This window comes from Hypomesus transpacificus, unplaced genomic scaffold, assembly GCF_021917145.1.
Source record: "Hypomesus transpacificus isolate Combined female unplaced genomic scaffold, fHypTra1 scaffold_146, whole genome shotgun sequence".
NCBI lineage: Eukaryota > Metazoa > Chordata > Actinopteri > Osmeriformes > Osmeridae > Hypomesus > Hypomesus transpacificus.
The window spans coordinates 21,058-40,106 of record NW_025813717.1 but is presented as its reverse complement, the minus strand read 5'-3'; the positions used below and the strand labels follow the sequence as shown (position 1 = coordinate 40,106).

Genomic DNA, 19,049 nt, shown 5'->3' with positions numbered 1-19,049 from the left:
CCCAAAAATGAAAATACTCCCCCCCAATACGAGTCAACTCCCCCCAAATCAGATGACTTGTTCACCTCCCCCCAATACAAAAACGCGCTCCCCCCCCAATACAAGTCAACTCCCCCCAAATCGGATGACTTGTTCACCTCCCCCCAATACAAAAACGCGCTCCCCCAAATGGAAAACGACATTACATTAACTCAAAAACACATTACATTAACTCTGAACGGAAAGGGTAGGTACTACACTTTAGCGCTGATTGGATGCAGTAGGCTAACTAACAAGAAATAAGAAATTGATCGACAGAAGTACAAAATGCAATAGCCTGGCAGAGTTACGTGCACCAGAACATTTGTTTGGCTATCGAAGAATGTAGCAAATAGTAGGCTTCTTAGGCAAAAGTATTTCGAGTTAAATGTAAAAATCGATAGCCAAACAACTATCCTGGTCCACGTTACTCTGTCATTGTGGCATTTCATTCTTCTGTAGTGGACTATCAGTTTTTTCTTCTGAAAAGTCCTGATTCCTTCAACTGCGTTTTTAGCGTGCGCATAGGCTACTTATATTGTGAAACGTTAACAGCAGATCTAAGATTATTTCATAGGAATGACCCTGATTAAAATAAAGAGTAGTGTAATGACTCTGAATTGTAAACATTAATGTTTCCTCTTTCCTTCAAATCAAAACGATTAATTTCATGATAATGACAGAGTTACGTGGACTAGTTGTTTGGCTATCGATGTTTACGTTTAACATAGCAATTTATGCTTTTGCATACATAGCCTATGCTACATGCTTCGATACCCAAATAAATGTCCTGGTGCACGTAACTCTGTCAGGCTATTGCATTTTGTACTTCTGTCAATCAATTTCTTATTTCTTGTCAGTTAGCCTACTGCATCCAATCAGCGCTAAAGTGTAGTACCTACCCTTTCCGTTCAGAGTTAATGTAATGTGTTTTTGAGTTAATGTAATGTCGTTTTCCATTTGGGGGAGCGCGTTTTTGTATTGGGGGGAGGTGAACAAGTCATCCGATTTGGGGGGAGTTGACTTGTATTGGGGGGGGGGGCGCGTTTTTGTATTGGGGGGAGGTGAACAAGTCATCCGATTTGGGGGGAGTTGGCTCGTATTGGGGGGGAGTATTTTCATTTTTGGGGGGAGGTGAACAAGTCATCCGATTTGGGGGGAGTTGACTCGTATTGGGGGGGAGTATTTTCATTTGGGGGATGTACTCATATTAGGGGGTGTCATTTGCACTTCAGGGCCACCGTAGATGCTGGGTTAAACTGTGACTCCAATTAGCCCCTAGACCATTTAACAATGTGACTCAAGCTATTCCCGCTGTTTAAGGATAGATTACGTAACCAAGACACTAAAGAAAAGGATCAAATAGATTCAATAAAAGCACGATAACAAAGTAATCATAGTTTTGTTAATGTGGAAATAAGACTGCTTCCTTAAGCAGAACAAACGCTTATGCACCTTTTTACACACCACTTTGCATTAAAGTTTAGTTTTGAGGCTATAATTGTCCCAAGATATTGGTAGGATTGTACACATTCCATTGTCTGACCCGTAATGGATGTAACTTCATGTGTGTAAGCATGTTTTCTAAAATCAATTATCATGTATTTTGTCTTTAATAAGTTGAATTGAAGAAAGGATTCCTCTCACTATTTAATATTCTTCAAGGATCATGCTACATGATTAATGAAGCAAAAGTAGAGAATGACACTACGTAAAAAATGATGACATTCTCAAACATTGTTGATTTTCCACATATTTGTCTACCTACTGATGCTCTTCCTAACATACATTCTTAACAAAATGTCGATTTTTTTACCCATCTTCCCCCTCTCGGTAGATTTCACATCAATAACACTCCCAACCAGTTGGAGAGACACATTCCCTCTGTACAGTGCAGCTTGGAGAACATAGGAGAGATCCTGGCAGGAGAGGAAGAAGAACTACCAAATACTTGACTTTCTCCAGATGTTTGTGCTGATGAATGAAACGTTCTACTAAGAGACACCTTGAGATGGGGAGATAGAGAGTTATAGACAGAAATGGACGGACATGTACAAATAGAGAGTGAGGTGGGAAGAAAGACAGAAAGATGGTGGTGGATGTTTTGATGTTGTTAATTTAGAAATGTAAGTGTGTGTATATCTGTGTTTGGTGTGTTTATGTGTGTATAGAGTGAGCATGTGTATGTTATCTACATTATGAAGCATTATGATAACCTGAATGGTCTTTGCTTTTCTCATGGTTCCTACAACACTACTGCTGTTTCAATCCCAACCAGCACCATCCTGCCAGAGACCCACCGTGATGTGGATGTTTACATTTGTAACTGTTAAAGGCCGGGTTTCCTAGATTCGTTAAGAAGCTCTTAACGCTAAGAGCTTCTTAAGAACATTCTAAGAGCGCTCTACAACGCTCTTACAACGAAGCTCTTGGCGTTTAGAGCTTCTTAACAAATCTGGGGACGGCCATCCAACTTGCCGTAGTGTTGAACCATTTGTTGACTCCAAACTGCACATTGGAGATGAAAAGAATTGGGTGATGGTTGTTGTTGGTTGGAGACACAGTCTCACTCCTCCCCTCCTCCTCGTACACTCCTCCACTAACTGTATGTTCCCCTCTTTGTCACAGACCACACACTTCTTCATTCTCGAGGTTTCAAGACAAACAGGTGTTTTTTTCAAACGCTAAAGAAGGCATTGGAAATCACTCATATCCGTGGGTTATAGAGAGAGGACATTTACAGATGCTACAGAATACACCATTGACAGAGACACAGATTGATAAATAGAAATAGATTGACAATGTTGACATCTAGTGGACAGCCAGTGACTTGTCTTGAGCTATGTCACAACTGTGGATTGATTAAATGTTGTTCATTTGTTTTGGAGATCTATTACCCACACTTAATTTAATTTCAAACACTGGGTATTAGTATAATTTAAGGTGGTCTGTTATTCATTTGTTCTGTGCAGACACATGTATATTTACATATCCCGAAGAAGCCATCGTTTGATTTGCAAATCAATTAAACAATATTGCTACCAAGCACAGACAAGTATTATAAGGCAGACACCACTGTCCCATTATGACCTAGTTAGTAAGTGATTCTGGATAGTGTCAGGGCCTTCAATCAGAACAGATATTGAGACTAAAGCTCACTTTCTATTCTCGCTCAGGGATTTTATATTTTCCTCTCTTCTCCTATTTGTGCAAATGCCTGCATCTTCCACCACAATTTTATGCAATGTTTTTATGTATCTTACTTCTCATTGGAACTGGCTGCTGTATAAATGGCTGTTATTGTATTTATTTAGCCCATCGTTCGATTTGTCGACTAAACATTTACATGTACTCATTTAGCAGACACTTTTATCCAAAGCGACTTCCAAGAGAGAGCTTTACAAAGTGCATAGGTCACTGATAATAACAACAAGATAGCCCCAAAAAACATTGCGGTGGACAAAACATGAAGCACATATTGTGAACAACCAAAATAAGTGCCAAAGGAAAGAACCATATGAGCATGTAGTTAAACAAGTTACAATTAAACAACATTAATGGCTATAAGTGCAGGTGTACCTGTAGAAAAGCAAGCAACAGTAAAAAATATTTCACAGCGAGTACAACAATTAAAATCAGTTACCACTAACAAACAAGAGCAACGAGTCTGTAAGCTAGTATGTAAGTAACTTTAGATAAAATTGTAGCATGTTTTGAGTGACAGTGCTATCTGGATGGTTAATTTGGGCTATGATATGTTATTTGTGCAAACTGTCATGTTAAACCTATTCATGTCTGTGGCAGTGTTCCAACCAAAGGCCAGTACTGGTGAAAATAGACAGGACAGATCATTATAGAACCTCATAAACCAGATATATGTAACTCTTGTTTACCAAAGATCTCTGGCTCTACTACTCCTGTTGCTATGCTACTGTACTGGAGATCCTAGAACAGAAACGTGCCCTTACTGTGTTCAAACTCGCAATCATAGATCTTTAGTGGTGTTAAAGGATAGAGCATGTCTTCCTTATCCAAGTTCCCTATGACAATGGATTAAAGACAGGAGTGTCATATCCCTTTAATGTATCCCTAGGTGATTTGCTGAGACCATATAAGGGGATTTGCGTTACATGTAGTCTTTTAGCAGACACTCTTATCCAGAGCGACTTACAGTAAGTACAGGGACAATCTCCCCAAGGCAAGTAGGTGAAGTGCCTTGCCCAGGACACAACGGCATCTGTCCAATAAAGTTGAAATTTAAAAGCAAGGTTTTTTATTTTGTGTTGCACAGTTGACAAAACATTTCATAGGACAATTATCAAATACATTTAAAAATAACTTTGACATAGGACTGCATGCAATATTAAGAACAGCAGGATTGAGACTGTTTTGTAATGCAACTAGTTAAATTCTATAAAGTCTATTGAGCAGTTTTAAATCAATCTTCTTTTTTTGGGTGATTGCCATTATCAAGGTTACAGTTCTTTACGTCCTGTGTTGTTTCCTGTCCCTAAGCCATCTGTGTGCTCCTGGCCAGAGGCGTTGATAGACATAAAACTATACTGGGGCACAGGCCCCTATTCATATCCCTTTTTTCTTTCAAGCTTGCTGCACACAATGCACTACTCAGCTATAGAAACTCCCCTTGCTTAGGCTACAACAGTTCAGGGACGCAAGTTTGATATCTGCTTCGGCTGGGATTTTTTTCTAAATTCCTTTGAGCGCTAACACTTTTTTGCTTCATGTAATATTGATTTTATGTTTTAGTAAAAATAAGATGATTGGTAGGCCTATCATTTAGAAACTATCTTTAGTTTTGTAATGTTTTCTTACCTCAATTCTGAATTGTGTGCTGAGTCCGACACCTGGACTTCAGTCTGCGCGCTGTAATGGCTATTTGGTAAACTCAGAAGAGCGCGGACATGGAATTCTGCATGCATGGGTTTGTGTTTTTGGTTAAACACTTTTACAAGCGTTGATTGGGATATTGTTTATTTTTTCTGGGATTGTCAATACAAATTAATGCACTGAGTAATAAAGTAAATTGTTAAAACTCAAACTTTTGATTTTACTGGGGCACAGCAGATTTATACTGACGCACGTGCCCCAGTAAAAAGGGTCTAACGACGCCACTGCTCCTGGCCCCTGCATGACCCCATCGCAAGTATGTCCTCCAGCAGAGTGATCACAGCCTAAATGAATGAACTCAAGACTCCTAGAGAACACAGTCGCGGTTTGCCTGCCCACACACACACACTAAACTCCCTCGTCTGCCCCCCCCCCTCTCTCTGTCTACCAAGTACACAAACTTTCACACACTTCGCAACTCTTCCATGGGAGAATGTACTCATCGACAACGAGGAGAACTCTGAACTAACAGGAAGAACGGATGTCTTCTGTAGGATTAACAATGTAAGTTTGGTATGTTGTCTGTTGCGAATGATTACGAAATTGCATAACGTAACCGCCTTTACCCGTTTTTTTTTAACAGTCAAACAAATATCCCTGTCGCTTGCGGACAGCTCTTTTGTAATTTAAGGTCGCCGAGTCGGGTTATCGTAGGGTAATACTTTGGTAATAATATTCGGATGCCCTAAATTGCTATGCAGAAAAATACGGCGAACGGTTGCTCACTGTCATTCAGCATTTTATTACGATTAACATTTGGCACTCTATAAGGAAGACGATTGCTTTGTTGTTTGGCAAGTGTAATGGCCAGGGATTTTTATTTTTCCAATTGATCAATGGATACAAATTAACACAAACATGTTTAGCCTACTTGAACGCTCTGCTCTTGAAATTTGAAAGCAGAGCACGCTTGTCCGCTCTGACACAATGACAAAGTTCACTGGATGTCGGAGATATAGGGTTCATACATGACACAACATTGCTGATGTATTAACTTAAGATAGGAAAACGAGCTGTTACCTGTTTTTTTTTTTTTTACCAACGTGAGTTTGACGGCGATGTCTGATTTAATGTAGGCTACAATATGATCTGGGCCGCGCGTTTCCCAGATTTGTTAAGAAGCTCTTAACGCAAAGAGCTTCTTAGGAGCGTTCTAAAAACATAGAAGCTTAACGAATATGGGAAACGCGGCCCTGACTGTTCATCTTCCTGTTACTTTCTCAGGTTGGGAAAGAAACCTTTATCAGTTGTCCTGATAGCAGTAGCTGTGGGGGTATATCTCATACCCTCTCCTATTGACCCTGAACCACACACGTGAGAAGGCACACTCACACTCACACGCACACGCACATACACATCTGCAATGATGTGTTTACAATTCAGCTATGGTTTTTATCTGTCTCAGACTAGAAGGGCCCCCTCCTGCTCTTGAGGGCCCCTTCGCTGTAAATAAACGCCTACAAAAGGGCCGCAGACTGTTCACTGGAAAACTACATGGACCAGAGTCCTTCACTGCTGATGAGAATGGTAAGCAGTTCAGTGTGAGAAGATGAAGCTTGTCTTCGAATCAAATGTAATTGTATTTTTAAAGCGGTATTTACAAACAATGTCACAAAGGGCTTTACATATAAACTGTACGTAAGCCAACCAAAGCCCTTAAAGAAGACAAGAAAAAACTCCTAGGAAAAGAGAGAACAATGGAGAAAACTTTAAGAGCAATTATTTGGACATTCATTAATTATTATTGGGAGATTAATACAATCATGGAAGAGTAAAGCTAACAAATAAATATGTACAAATGGATGGTGAAACACAGACATGCAGAGTTCTGGATCAGTAGAGCATCCACTGCACTCCACATTGGGGCCTGTCAGTTTAGGAAGTCTTAAAGTCTGAAAGAATGTACTTAAAGTATGCAGATAATATTGAGACTCTTAATTCCATCTTATCGCTGTGTGAGTGTGTGTTTCCAAATGACCAGAGTGCAGCCCTATGCCTGACACCCTTACATACTGAACTACCCTAACCCTAACCTCCCCCATTAAAACGTGTTGCGTATACTGTAGGCACAATAGGTTTGTCGATGCCTTCGCTCACTGCTCCCCTTTCCCTGCCTCCTCAGGTAACGTGTACACAGGGACCGTAGATGGGAAGCTGTGGAGGATTGGCCAAGACGACAGCCTCACTCTCCTCACCCATATGGGCCAGGACATCCCAGAGTGTGGTCAGTCATTTATTTAGTCAGTCATTTAGTCAGTCTGTCATTCTAGTCAGTCACATCACAGCCCAGGAGAACCCGAGGGAGGTTGTTGGATCAGGGATTAGGGTTCAGCGTTGGAGGGTTCGCAGTGGCTCTTTCTCATGTTTGTTTGAGGGGATGATTCATGGAGCGAGGCCAACATGTTTTTGAGAGAGGTAGGGAGTGTGTCCCAGAGTGCATTAGCCATGGTCCAGCAGGCCTCAATAACTCCTGTGGTGCTGGTAAACAGGGATGACGTTTTAAAGGAGGCTTGACAGCAGATAGCTCAGTCCTGCACAGAGCAGGACAGAGAGCCCGGAAACATCCCTGGCCAGGATCTGAAACACCACTTATTAAAGACGCTTGTTTAACTCTGTAACTCACCTCCAGGAGTTTAAACTAAGTCACTTTGAAATGACTTCTAAATTCACTTCCAAATTTTTATTCAGATGCAATATTTTTTTTTTTTACTATTGTTGATAAAAAAAACATGTCATATATTAATATTTTTGAATAGAGAAAAAATGTATTCATATTTTTTCATGTATTAATATTTTTGAATAGAGAAAATATTTAATCTGATGCAGACTGGTTGAATAGGGGGTGACCTACTTCCTGGAGCACCTGTCTGGATTGGTTACAGCCACTTCCTGGAGCACCTCACAGGTCCTCTATCCCAAACACGTCAGTATCTAATTTTTCCTTCCTATCCTCTCTTCCTGTTTGCCCATCCCCCTCAGGCAGCAGTACTGACTACGAGCCGGTGTGTGGCCGTCCCCATGGCGTCAGGCTGGACAGTCAGGGCCAGCTGATTGTGGCTGACTCCTACCTGGGCCTGCACAGTGTGAACCCCCAGAATGGACACAAGACTCTGCTGCTGCCCAACGCCCAAGGTCCAACACCAGCCCCAAACGCTCCAGCACATACTGTACACTGAACTCCCTGATCCCTGAGGTTTTCTTGTATTTATCAACTTGTACAGAATTTTTCTTATCCATATCCGAGGAATTGTTGGGAAAATGACTAGGCATTTTAAGGTCAATTATCCCCCTCGCCATTTAAGAGGGTCAGAATGACAAAACAAACCAGTTAGCATCCAAACGCTTCATCATCATTTTGGGATCTCCCTGGTTGTTATATTCATTCAGTGAATAATGTTTTGAAACTTAAAAAAGTTTGAAACTTTTATCCTCCAGATGAGGTAAAAGGGTAGGTAGGCAGGTACGGATGCCAGAGCGGGAAATGGCAGTGAATGTGTGTTCACAACTTTTTGTACCGTGCCCCAGGTGCTGACGGTGTCCCATTCGCTTTCCTCAACGGTCTGGACATCTCCTCCCAGACGGGAACCATCTACTTCACCGACTCCTCCAGTCGCTGGGGTCGCAGACACGTCAAACTGGAGGTCAGGGAGCTGGATGAGAGAGGGAAAAGTGAGAGAGGGAGGTGCAGGAATGGAGAGACACAGCAACCATTCACCGCGCTTCCTCGTGGTGCCTTAGCGACAGCATGCTCCAGAATCCCCAAGCTTGGCTCTCTGAACCAAAGCATTCTCACCCAGAACTTGCCAGCCAAAACTCACTAATTGGGGACTTCAATGAAGCTCCTCATTGTCTGTTCCTGACCTCTGACCCCATGCCCCTGCAGGTGATCGAGCTGAACCGATTGGGTCGCCTCCTGGCCTATGAGCCGGGGTCTGGAAGCGTGCGTGTGCTGCTGGACTCTCTCTACATGCCCAACGGCATAGCGCTGTCTCCTGACGAGGACTTCCTGTTGCTGGCCGAAACCAGCCTTGGACGTATTCTCAGGTACACACACTCACGCACACACACACAGTGTTTGACACGTTGTTCTACTTCCCTGTTCAATGTAAATCCTCAGGCTTATCATCTAAAGTGCTGCTGGTGTACATATGAAGATAAGACATACAATTATGACATACTGTTCTTTGCCTGAATAAATAATGGTTAAATAAAAAAAGGAGAACATTTCTGTGAACACCATATACAGCATGTATAATACTGTATTTATGTTGCATACTGTACACTCACATACAATATTTGCACTTTTCACTGTACAGTTTTGAAGGGGTATTATTAAAAGACGTATGTTTTCTTTTTCAGGTACTGGCTGAAGGGGCCCAAGGCTGGCAGGAAGGAAGTGGTCATGAGCAATATGATTGGTTACCCAGACAACATTCGCCGTAGTGACCATGGAACCTTCCTGGTTGGCATCACAACCACTCGGTTTCGACGGCTACTGCCTCCGTTCCTTGACATGATTGCCCCCTACCCGGCCGTCAAGCGCTTCCTGGCCAAGGTTAGTGTCAGTGTCACCATTACCTTCGTCATCAGCTTCACCATGGTCTTCATCGCTGCTGGTGTGGTGACTGTGGGAGAGAAGCTTCTCCAAGCCTTGTTGATGTCTTCACTGAAAAACTTCAGGGGTTCTCTGTTCTTAAAGCGTGTCCAATTGAACCTCACAATGCTGCAACCTTTCTCGCGATCCCAACCTGTGTGTTTGTGTGTGAGCGATTTAACGTTGTGGGCGTCGGGATGAAACAGCCTTTGTTCCTAGCCCACATCAAGACTAGATGGTGTGTAATCTGATAGGACAGGGTGACGCAGAGCAACGAGGGCTCTTGAGTTGACACACACATACACACACACACACAGTACACACACACACACACATACAGTACACACACACACACATACAGTTCACACACACACCTCCCTCGCAGCAATAGCTGGGGCAGTAGAGTGGGTTGGGGGTTGTTTGGGGTTGTTGAGCTGAACTTTCAGTGAACTTTGGGCTGCAGTCCCTGATCACCAAAGGGTGACATCAGTGACAACCTCATACACTATATGATGGTGATTAAATGGTCGTTAAACTAAATGGTAATGCTTTGCTCTGTATTTAGAACCTTATTTCCCCAGACACAGTGTATTAAAGGGATATTGTGTTATAAAGATGTAAAGCACAACTTTGGCAGAATATGGAATATGATAAACTGGAAACAATCCTAAAAACCAAGTAAACCATGCAAAGTTCTGCTAATTTAAGTCTGATCAAATTCTTTAATCCTTAGTCACATGCGGTGCAAGCTATGAACTCAGACCCCCCTTCCACACACACACATTCTCCTTCTTCTGTGTTTAAGGGCTTCCAACGTCATTGGTGCATTACCACCACCTACTGGGTAGAAGTAATGGCCAGACAGATGGGGCTAAACTCTACCTAACCTTTATGCCAGGCTATTATTATTTGTTGAACCCATCCCTGTGTATGTGTCCCAGGTGGTTCCTCTGAGCTTGTACAATATACTGCTGCCACGCTACGGCCTGGTTCTGGAGCTGGGACCGGACGCCCAGCCGGTGGGCACTCTCCATGACCCAGACGGCAGCCTCACCTGGGCCGTCAGCGACGCGTTCCAGCACCGCGGGAGGGTCTACTTGGGGAGCACCGACTTGCCTTTCCTGCCTGTCCTGGAGGAGTGGAGCTAGCCTAGCCTAGCCTCTGGGCAGCAGGGAGAAGTTGACCCGGAATGTATGGTTGGGGATCAAATGTCATAACCCTGAATGGTGGGAGGGTTTTCTGGATCTTGGATCACTTGAGGAACTTTATTAGAAGGTCGAGACGAGGGACTTTCAGTGATTCAGGAAATCATTTAGTCAGAGCCTCTTGCACTGTTAGGGTAAAGGATAAGCACATCTGATTTTTATTCTGTGACATGGAGGATTTTTACACTGTGACATGTGTCAGCGCGTCGGCATGGTGTAGCTGATGTTTTAACCGTGGATTCAATTACAGATACTCATCTTTTCCCACACTGTTCCTGCTGTTAGGGGTGGACATACCAGCAATTTTACCGGAGGAATGCCTCTTATCTGATCATGTCATACTTTGGACTTTTATAACACTGGTGCCTCTTCTTTGACACAATGAAATGCTTGGAGTTGAATTTGGATGAAGTAGCATGTTTTTACATTAAATAACATTCAGCCTGCTTTTCTAAGCAGGCTGGTGAATTAGTCCATTGTTTTCCATTGTCTTCTCTGGCTGAGACCTGGCTAAGTGTCTGATGATATACCCATTAACCAATGGGGGCAGCAGAGTCTTAAGTGTAATAGGTGTCAAACTGACTATACAGTTTACTGACTTGGTCATTAACCGACAAATTATTTCATATGCCAATCGCAGACTATGTTTAATGGACAAACACAAGCCAGAAATGCATACTCTGTTACAAAACGACTAATGTAAAGAAATAATGTGCAAAAACATCTTTTTCACAAGTTGGAAAGTGCATGAATGAGCTGAAATGGGTTTGACCAGTTCCTGTGGTTTACAGCATAACTCTCTGTGTGTGTGTGTGTGACGATTATCAGTCCAGTATTGTTCAGAACCTTGCACCTTTAATACAGTCAGACTAGATCTTTGATGTAAATAACAGAACTACCATTCATTTCAAACAAATTCAACAGTCAATCAACAATCAAACAACAGGCAGTTCAAACAAACTCATTTGATGCATGTTGAATGAACCACAATAGCACTGCTGGGGGAGTTAGATGGCAAAGTTTGGGCCGCCCTATCATGACGAAGGTGGAGTTAGTAATATTCAAAGAAGATAGTTTCCCTTTAAGGTTTCAGTCTTCCTTGAGCACTATCATGGTATTTTTACTATAAAACCATGCATCAGTCTCACTCTCCTTCCCTAATATTCCCTTGTCTAAAACAGGAAGAATGGTTTTCCCTACAGAATTCACATTAAGCAGATTAGTTGAAGGAACCATTGATTTGGCCCCCCTTCCCAAAAAATGAAAGAAAAAGAAAACAATATAAAAGAAAAAATCTCTTTGGAGGAACGAACCATCACAGATCCTCCCCTTTGGCTCATTCATGATCCAAACCCTGTGATCAACAGCAGAACAAATGAAACTCATGTTCTCATACAATGTATAGTCTCAATATAACGTGAAGAATATAGGTACTATCGTTTAATCTCCGGGAAAATGTCTGTCTGTGTCTTTGTGTGTGACATACAAGGAACCGTTTTGATTGGGCTGATTGAATCCAGGGTAAAAGCATAGTTGGCCCGTTTCCCTCAATCCAGTCCATACAATCACACTTCCTACTCTCCTTCTGTCATGTGTACCCCCCTCCCCCTTTAAAAAAAAAATATATATAAACATCCGCTTCTCTTTTGTGGGAAATACATCCGGGTTAGGCGATGTCCCTTGTTCTGGGCAGTTCTCAGATCATAAAAACAAGTCAGTTGTAAGGCCTACAGTCAAATCAATACTTTGATAATGATAATACCAGAAAAGTACACGTGTAGGCATGCACGTGAGAATCCACGGCGGAGAGGAGGACATTTAGCAAGCCACGGTGGCTCTGTGATGGAGATATTCATTGGTTCCTAAATCAGATAATCTGGACATCAAAAGTAAACAAAAACGAAGTTATGTTAAAATACAAAGAGAACCATGAAATGTCTACAGGCCCTATCAAACTCACCACAAACACGTATAGAATGACGACGATCCACAACAAACGACGTGTCACTTCCTGTCTCCGAGTGCCCGGTACGGCAGTGACAGGCAACGGTGTTGCGTACAAAAAGGCATCCCTGTTAAAAGTGGCTGTAGTGTTGTATAGAGATATTGGACCTTCCACCCTACCTTGCCAACCCCTCCAAACCCCCCCCCTCCCTCTTTCCCACACCGATTGGGCCAGGTACCGTTGGCGTTCTCAGAAACAAGGCAACAACCGGACAAAAGGGGCCTTCTAAGTCTCCCTCCTCTCCTTCGCTCTCCCTCCGTCGGTCCATCTTACTTCAGCACTTGGCGCAGTCTGCTGATGCGAGGGTTGTGGCTGCCAAACATGAGGCGGGGGTCAAACTTGTACCTGGAAGGGGGACACAATCACATCAACGTGGGCTCTCTCCCTCTCGTGTGTGTGTGTTAGTATATGTATATATATATATATATATATATATATATATATATATATATTAGTGCTGTCAGTTAAACGCGTTATTAACGGCGTTAACGCAAACCCAAATTAACGGCGTCAATTTTTTTATTGCGCGATTAACGCTCTTTTTGACCTAGCAAACTTTGTAGTTTTTTTCACATTCTGTTGCGACAACCACGGACGTTAGAAAAACTACAATACCGCACCGGATCTAGCTAGACCGGAAACAAAACAACAGGCACGCCACACACTTGTTTGGGCTTGCGAGCCGGCTAAAGAGCAGAGCCCGTTTACGGATATTAAACATTCTCTGGTAGTAGGCTAACGTTACGTTTTGAGTTGATTGCCAGCGCCAGACGCCGAAATGGATGCCAATAAGATTCTGAATAGAAAGTTTACTTTTAAAAGGTTGCCAAATGGTTCCATTTACTATACGAAAGTGATCAGTGTGTTCTGTCGTTGTGAACTGTGAATCGTTGTGAATCATCGCAGCACGTCGTGGAGTGTAAAATACAATTTTGATGGCCAAGCACACAGCTGATGCAAATGCTCCGCCCGCTCGTCAAAGCCAGGCGATTGCAATGTTGTTTTCAATAAAAAAAAAAACAGTTGCACGAAGCAATCCGAACCACTTTTCCATGTTGATAAGAGCATTACAATTTGAAAAAATAATGGATGAAAAAGAAATCAAGGGACATTTAGAATAGATAAATGTGCGATTAATCGCGAGTTAACTATGACACTAATGCGATTAATCGCAATTAAATATTTTAATAGTTTGACAGCTCTAATATATATATATATATCTCAATCAATCGATAGATCAATACATATAATAACATTGTACAACACATTCAGGATTAAATCGAGAGATAAATGTTTTGAAGTTGAGTGTAGGTGTGCGAGTGCGCGTGCGAGTATGTACGCGTGCAATCTGGACGCGTGTGTGTGTGTATGTGTGCCCCACTCCACTGACCGCGTGTCGTAAACCCCCGGCGTCCTGCAGGCTTGTCCAGAGCAGGACTGCAGCATCATCAGCCTGTGGTTCATCTTCTCCAGAACTTCCTGGTCGATGCTCTTGGCGATGTTGCTGAGCTGGAAGGGGTCAGCTGTCACGTTGTACACCTCCACGAACACCTGTACACGCGCGCGAGTCACATTTTAGCTTACTGACATGCAGTAGGCGTCGTTCTAGGTACATCCCAGTGAATGTGTAGGTATTGTTCTAAAATGCTGGGTTTTGAGGGTTGGTTTCTATGGGAAGCTGAAGTATTCTGTGACTTTGCTTGTTTAAAGGGCTATACAAATACAATTCATTCATTTAGTCGTTACCTCGTTATCATCAAACTCGCAATACTGGAGGTTGGTAGAGGGGGCGACGGTGCGCACGCAGGCGTACGTGTTGTTGTACGAGTCCTCACACACGCAGTCTGGGAAACACTCCTGCAGACAGAGAGAGCACGTCAGTATCAGCACTCCCACCTCCTCCTCCTTCTTCTCCTTTCATCCACTCCACTCCACTAAAAACACCTCTCCTTCTCCTGAGTCAGAGCCCCAGTGTTCTTCTCTCCCTCCCCTCCCCCACCGGTTCCTCCGTACCGATACCCCCGGGCCCAGCAGGGGGCAGGCTGGGTCAGTGATGTTGCTCCCCTCTCCCTCGTACTCCACCAGGATGTCAGTCCTCCAGCTGCTGCTGTTCACCTGCCCCTGCTGGAGAGACAGACACAGGGAGAGAGGAGAGAGACACAGACAGAGGGAGAGACACAGAGAGGGAGGTGGGTACAGACCCACACACGAAGTCAGTACACTTCTGCCTGGCAAGCGTATTAGCACCAGTTTTGTGTGGTTGTCGAGTTATGGTGTGAGGGTCTGATCTGGTCTCACCATGACAGGCAGGAATGACATGCCGTCCATCTGGGTCTTGTTGACGTCGTACCCCGCTATATCCAGGATGGTGGGTCCCAGGTCTACGTTGGCCACCAGCATCTACGCATAGCAAGAAAACTACTTAGCAAAAATGATTATTTTGTATAATAAAACGGATATATTCCCATAACAAATCACATATATTTTGGGCCTTTTTATATGCTCAAAGCATTTAAAAAGGTCATTTGAGGCCAGTGTTGTTACCGGGCTGGTCTGGTTGGCTTGGATCTTGGGGCCCCTGACCATGAGAGGAACCTTGATGTCAAACTCATACAGCTGCCGCTTGTCCAGGGGGAGGGAGAACTGGCCTGGGAGAAAGAGAGGGAGGGGGAGGGAGAGAGAAGGAGAGAGAGAGGGAGGGGGAGAGAGAGAGAAAGAGAGGGAGGGGGAGAAAGAGAGAGAGAGAGGGGGGGAGAGAGGGAGGGAGTCAGTCAAGCCATGCCAGTCATGCCTGCTGACATGTCTGGTAGTTGGTATAAGGTGTGTGTGTGTGTGTGTACCGGTGTGGTAGCCATTGTCGGAGGTGAAGATGACGTAGGTGTTCTCCAGCTCTCCCCTGACCTCCAGCCTCTTCACCACCTTCTCCACCAAGTCATCCACTGACAAGAGAGTACGCCACCTACAGGCCCGGAGGACACACACAAACACTTTCAGCAGCAGCAGTGAGCTAATATCACCATTTTTAAGTCACTGAGAAGGGGAAGATGACTGACCGTTTCCTAAAAGCTTCATCCAGGAACTCCACTGAGGAATTGGTCATGGGGGTTTTGGCCTGTCGGATCAACCAGTGCTTATCCTGGATAAAAAAAGAGAAAGAGAGAGATGTAGGGTTATGGTGAGAGAAGGAAAAAATAAGGAGAATGATTCAGGGTTAGAGTCACGCACAAGAGAGGGAGAGAGAAAAATCCTGGTTTAGGGTTTAAAGGCTACACGTGTGAGATGCTGCAAGTGTAGCGCAAAAGAGCCAGAAACTGATAAGGACAGAACCCATAAGTTAGGAGCTACCTTTCCATGGACGTTGAAGTTGGGGTCCCGGGGGGCTTTTACGTCCGGGTAGCTGTTCTCATACTGAGGGGCCGCGGTCCAGGGGGAGTGGGGGGCCGGTGTGGACACCATCATGAAGAACGGCCGGTAGTTGGACTTGTACTGTAAGAAGTCTAGAGACATGTTGGCCTGTGTGTGTGTGAGTGTGATAGAGAGAGAGAGAGCGAGAGAGACGGAGCGAGAGCGAGCAAGAGAGAGAGGACACGAGAAGGAAGGAGTGGGGTGAGAGAAAACGGAGAAGAGTTGAGACAGATTGGGGAAAGGTCAGGGTTAGAACGTTGAATGACAGTTCAGTAACCAATTGAGTTGCATAAAATGTCATTGTAACATGGATATTGCCACAATGTTGACTGTGTTTGATAAAGTTTGCTGAATAGGGAGGAAAGGACGGTGGAGTTCTCACCAGTACGTCTGTCAGGTAGTCTGTGCTGTAGTTCTGCCCATGCTTCTTAGCTTTCCCGTTCACCGACAGAGTATAGTTGTAATATTTGGAGTTCCTCTCCTATAAAATAAAACATTCATACTCAAGAGAAAGCAGTTGGCCTTTTTTTCTCGATGTTGTTCGTTTGTTTGTTTAAACTTGAGTTCTTCGCTGAGTTCAGACTTCAGATAACATTTTATATGAATTAATCTCCACTGGTCTGATAAACAACACCGTCACAAGACTACCTCCAAGGGACGTCAGAAAGTTCCTACATTTGCCCTTCTTGCAATATTACAACCCTAACCACAACCCATTAACCAGCGCATGTCTTCGGCTGATAAATGATCTGGGAAACGGTGAAAGGTCTCCTTGCCAGGATGGGAGTTGGGGGGGGGGGGGGAGCAGTAGGGTGTGGCTGATTCATGGCCATCTTGTTTACTGGGGGTCAGAGTGGCCTATTTGTTTGGGGGGGGGGGGGGAGCAGTAGGGTGTGGCTGATTCATGGCCATCTTGTTTACTGGGGGTCAGAGCGGCCTATTCGTTTGGGAGGGAGGGGGGTTGCATTTGTTTGTCTTACCAGGCCGACCCAGTAGTCCCAGCCAGCAGGAACATGCTCAATCCCACCAGCATCAGAGTTCCCGTACTGGAAAACACACACACACACACACACACAATCAGTTTCTGTACACAAATGAAATACATTACCTCTTGTGCAAGCGTAAGGACGGACAGACAAGCAGGTGTGAGGTGTGTTAGGGGGAGACTTAAGATGTAAGGTAAAGCAAAGCCTACTACTTGATGCGGGTTGAAGACAAATTGGATTAACAAAGACCGTACACACTTCTATGAAGCATACATTTAAAAAAAAAACTTGACTATTTCAGTTGCTAAGAAATATAAGAATAAATCCCTTACAAGCCGTCTGAGTCAAGTATCTCCTCATCTAGTATGTCACCTTTGACATATTGTGCGACCTGGAGGTGGAGCCTACCTCGTTGAGGTACTTCCCAGCGAAGAAGGTCTGGTAGCCAGCGTAGGTCTGCAGCAGGGCAGGGAAGGTCTGGGGCTCCTGGCTCTTCTGCCAGGCCAGGCTGCTGCAGTTGCCCTCCAGAGTGTTGTTGATGACATGGTGGTTGTGGGGATACTTCCCCGTCAAGATGCTGGCCCGGCTGGGGCAACACAGCGGGCTGGCCACAAACTGGGGGAGGGGGGGGATTAGGCAGGTATTTAAAAATACAAAAAATATCTTGGTTAGGTTGGGTTGTGAAACAGAAGCCAACCACCATGTGACCCCCCCAATCCTGCATGTTCAGGCTACAGAGCTGACCTCCAAATATAGTAGGAACTTGCTAAGCGAAGGGGCTGAACTAGCACTAGCATTCAGGATGCTTAGTCACAAGGCACATGATGAGGATGATGAGGGTGATGAAAGCATTTCATGATCTGCCCTGGATTCAGAGTGTAGTTGCTGCTTGATCCTGGATTTGAAATAAGATGATGAGGGAGTTGGGTACTCACAGCGTTCGTGAATGAAATCCCAGCATCTCCAATAAGTTTTTTGGTTTTGATCAATGGATTCTGAAACACAGAGTGTAAAACTAAAAGGGCCAATTTAAACATCATGACACACACGACTTCTTAAAGAGAACAAGACATCTTCAGATTACTTCGTATAAAAAGTGAGTAACTGAACTTATAAATAGATTCATTTATGACAACTTAAAATGTATTAAAGTACAAAATAACCCTGGTTAACCCAAACCTCTTTAGAATAAGGAGGAGGGTGGGGGTGTTTGGCTTTGGATGAAGTCTATGTTAAGAGAGTTGGTTTGATCAGGATTAGGGTTTATTATTAGCTGAGGGAAACCATAATGGACTTTACAAAGAACATACTATTACGATTATTTCACAGTGGTCTACACAAACTAGTTAGTAGCGAGACACTTTATTACACAGCTAATCAAGCTAGGTTGCTAGCCATTGTTTGGCTGCCTTTTGCTATCTCATCTGGCGAGTGCTAGCTAAATGGCTAGCTGTGCACGATTGGTTTGGAATACACTCTCTCATGCAGACCATGACCATCTATCTATGAAACTGATATGATGATATACTTACCAAGCCGCCAATTGCTATGTCCAAGTCATCCGTTAGTATCAAAACAATGTTGGGTCTGCGATATGTCTTGGCAACAACACACTCGTTGTTTAACAGCAAAGTGACGCAGATAAGGAGAACATTCAATAACGTCGGAAGACGGAGGTGGATCGAGGCCATTTTCACTGGGAAAATCGTAATAGCTAAAGCTGTGTTGGTCCCCACTGATTCGTTTCTCGATAAAAGCGTGAAATGTTTTTAGGGAACCGTCTTCAAATAGAGCGGAGCAAAGAATGCATTTCAGTTCCAAAGGTAGCACTTCCCTGTTCCCTGTGTCATGTGTTATGCTTGGCACAACGGAAACACCGGTCAGCTGATTTCAGAAAGCTTGGAGTATTATGTAACTATGACTTGAGT

General features: G+C 43.8%; 2 protein-coding genes across 2 annotated transcripts; one reads left to right on the top strand and one right to left on the bottom strand.

Moving 5' to 3' along the window:
* The first annotated feature begins 5,234 nt into the window (after nt 1-5,234).
* Nucleotides 5,235-12,012, top strand: zgc:194209 (uncharacterized protein LOC570908 homolog). The gene is made up of 9 exons (XM_047051266.1): nt 5,235-5,430; nt 6,151-6,240; nt 6,332-6,453; nt 7,049-7,150; nt 7,906-8,058; nt 8,452-8,567; nt 8,810-8,970; nt 9,286-9,481; nt 10,462-12,012. The coding sequence occupies exons 1-9, from the start codon at nt 5,408-5,410 to the stop codon at nt 10,666-10,668; spliced, it is 1,170 nt and encodes a 389-aa protein (XP_046907222.1). The 5' UTR covers nt 5,235-5,407; the 3' UTR covers nt 10,669-12,012.
* Nucleotides 11,347-18,967, bottom strand: gnsa (glucosamine (N-acetyl)-6-sulfatase a). The gene is made up of 14 exons (XM_047051265.1): nt 18,654-18,967; nt 18,057-18,116; nt 17,530-17,736; nt 17,116-17,181; nt 16,518-16,616; nt 16,076-16,243; nt 15,784-15,866; nt 15,571-15,689; nt 15,275-15,378; nt 15,029-15,130; nt 14,744-14,854; nt 14,477-14,587; nt 14,121-14,281; nt 11,347-13,075 (listed from the first exon to the last, which is right to left on the bottom strand). Exons 1-14 carry the CDS (start codon nt 18,810-18,812, stop codon nt 13,000-13,002), a joined length of 1,626 nt encoding a protein of 541 aa, XP_046907221.1. The 5' UTR covers nt 18,813-18,967; the 3' UTR covers nt 11,347-12,999.
* Between the last annotated feature and the right edge of the window lie 82 nt (nt 18,968-19,049).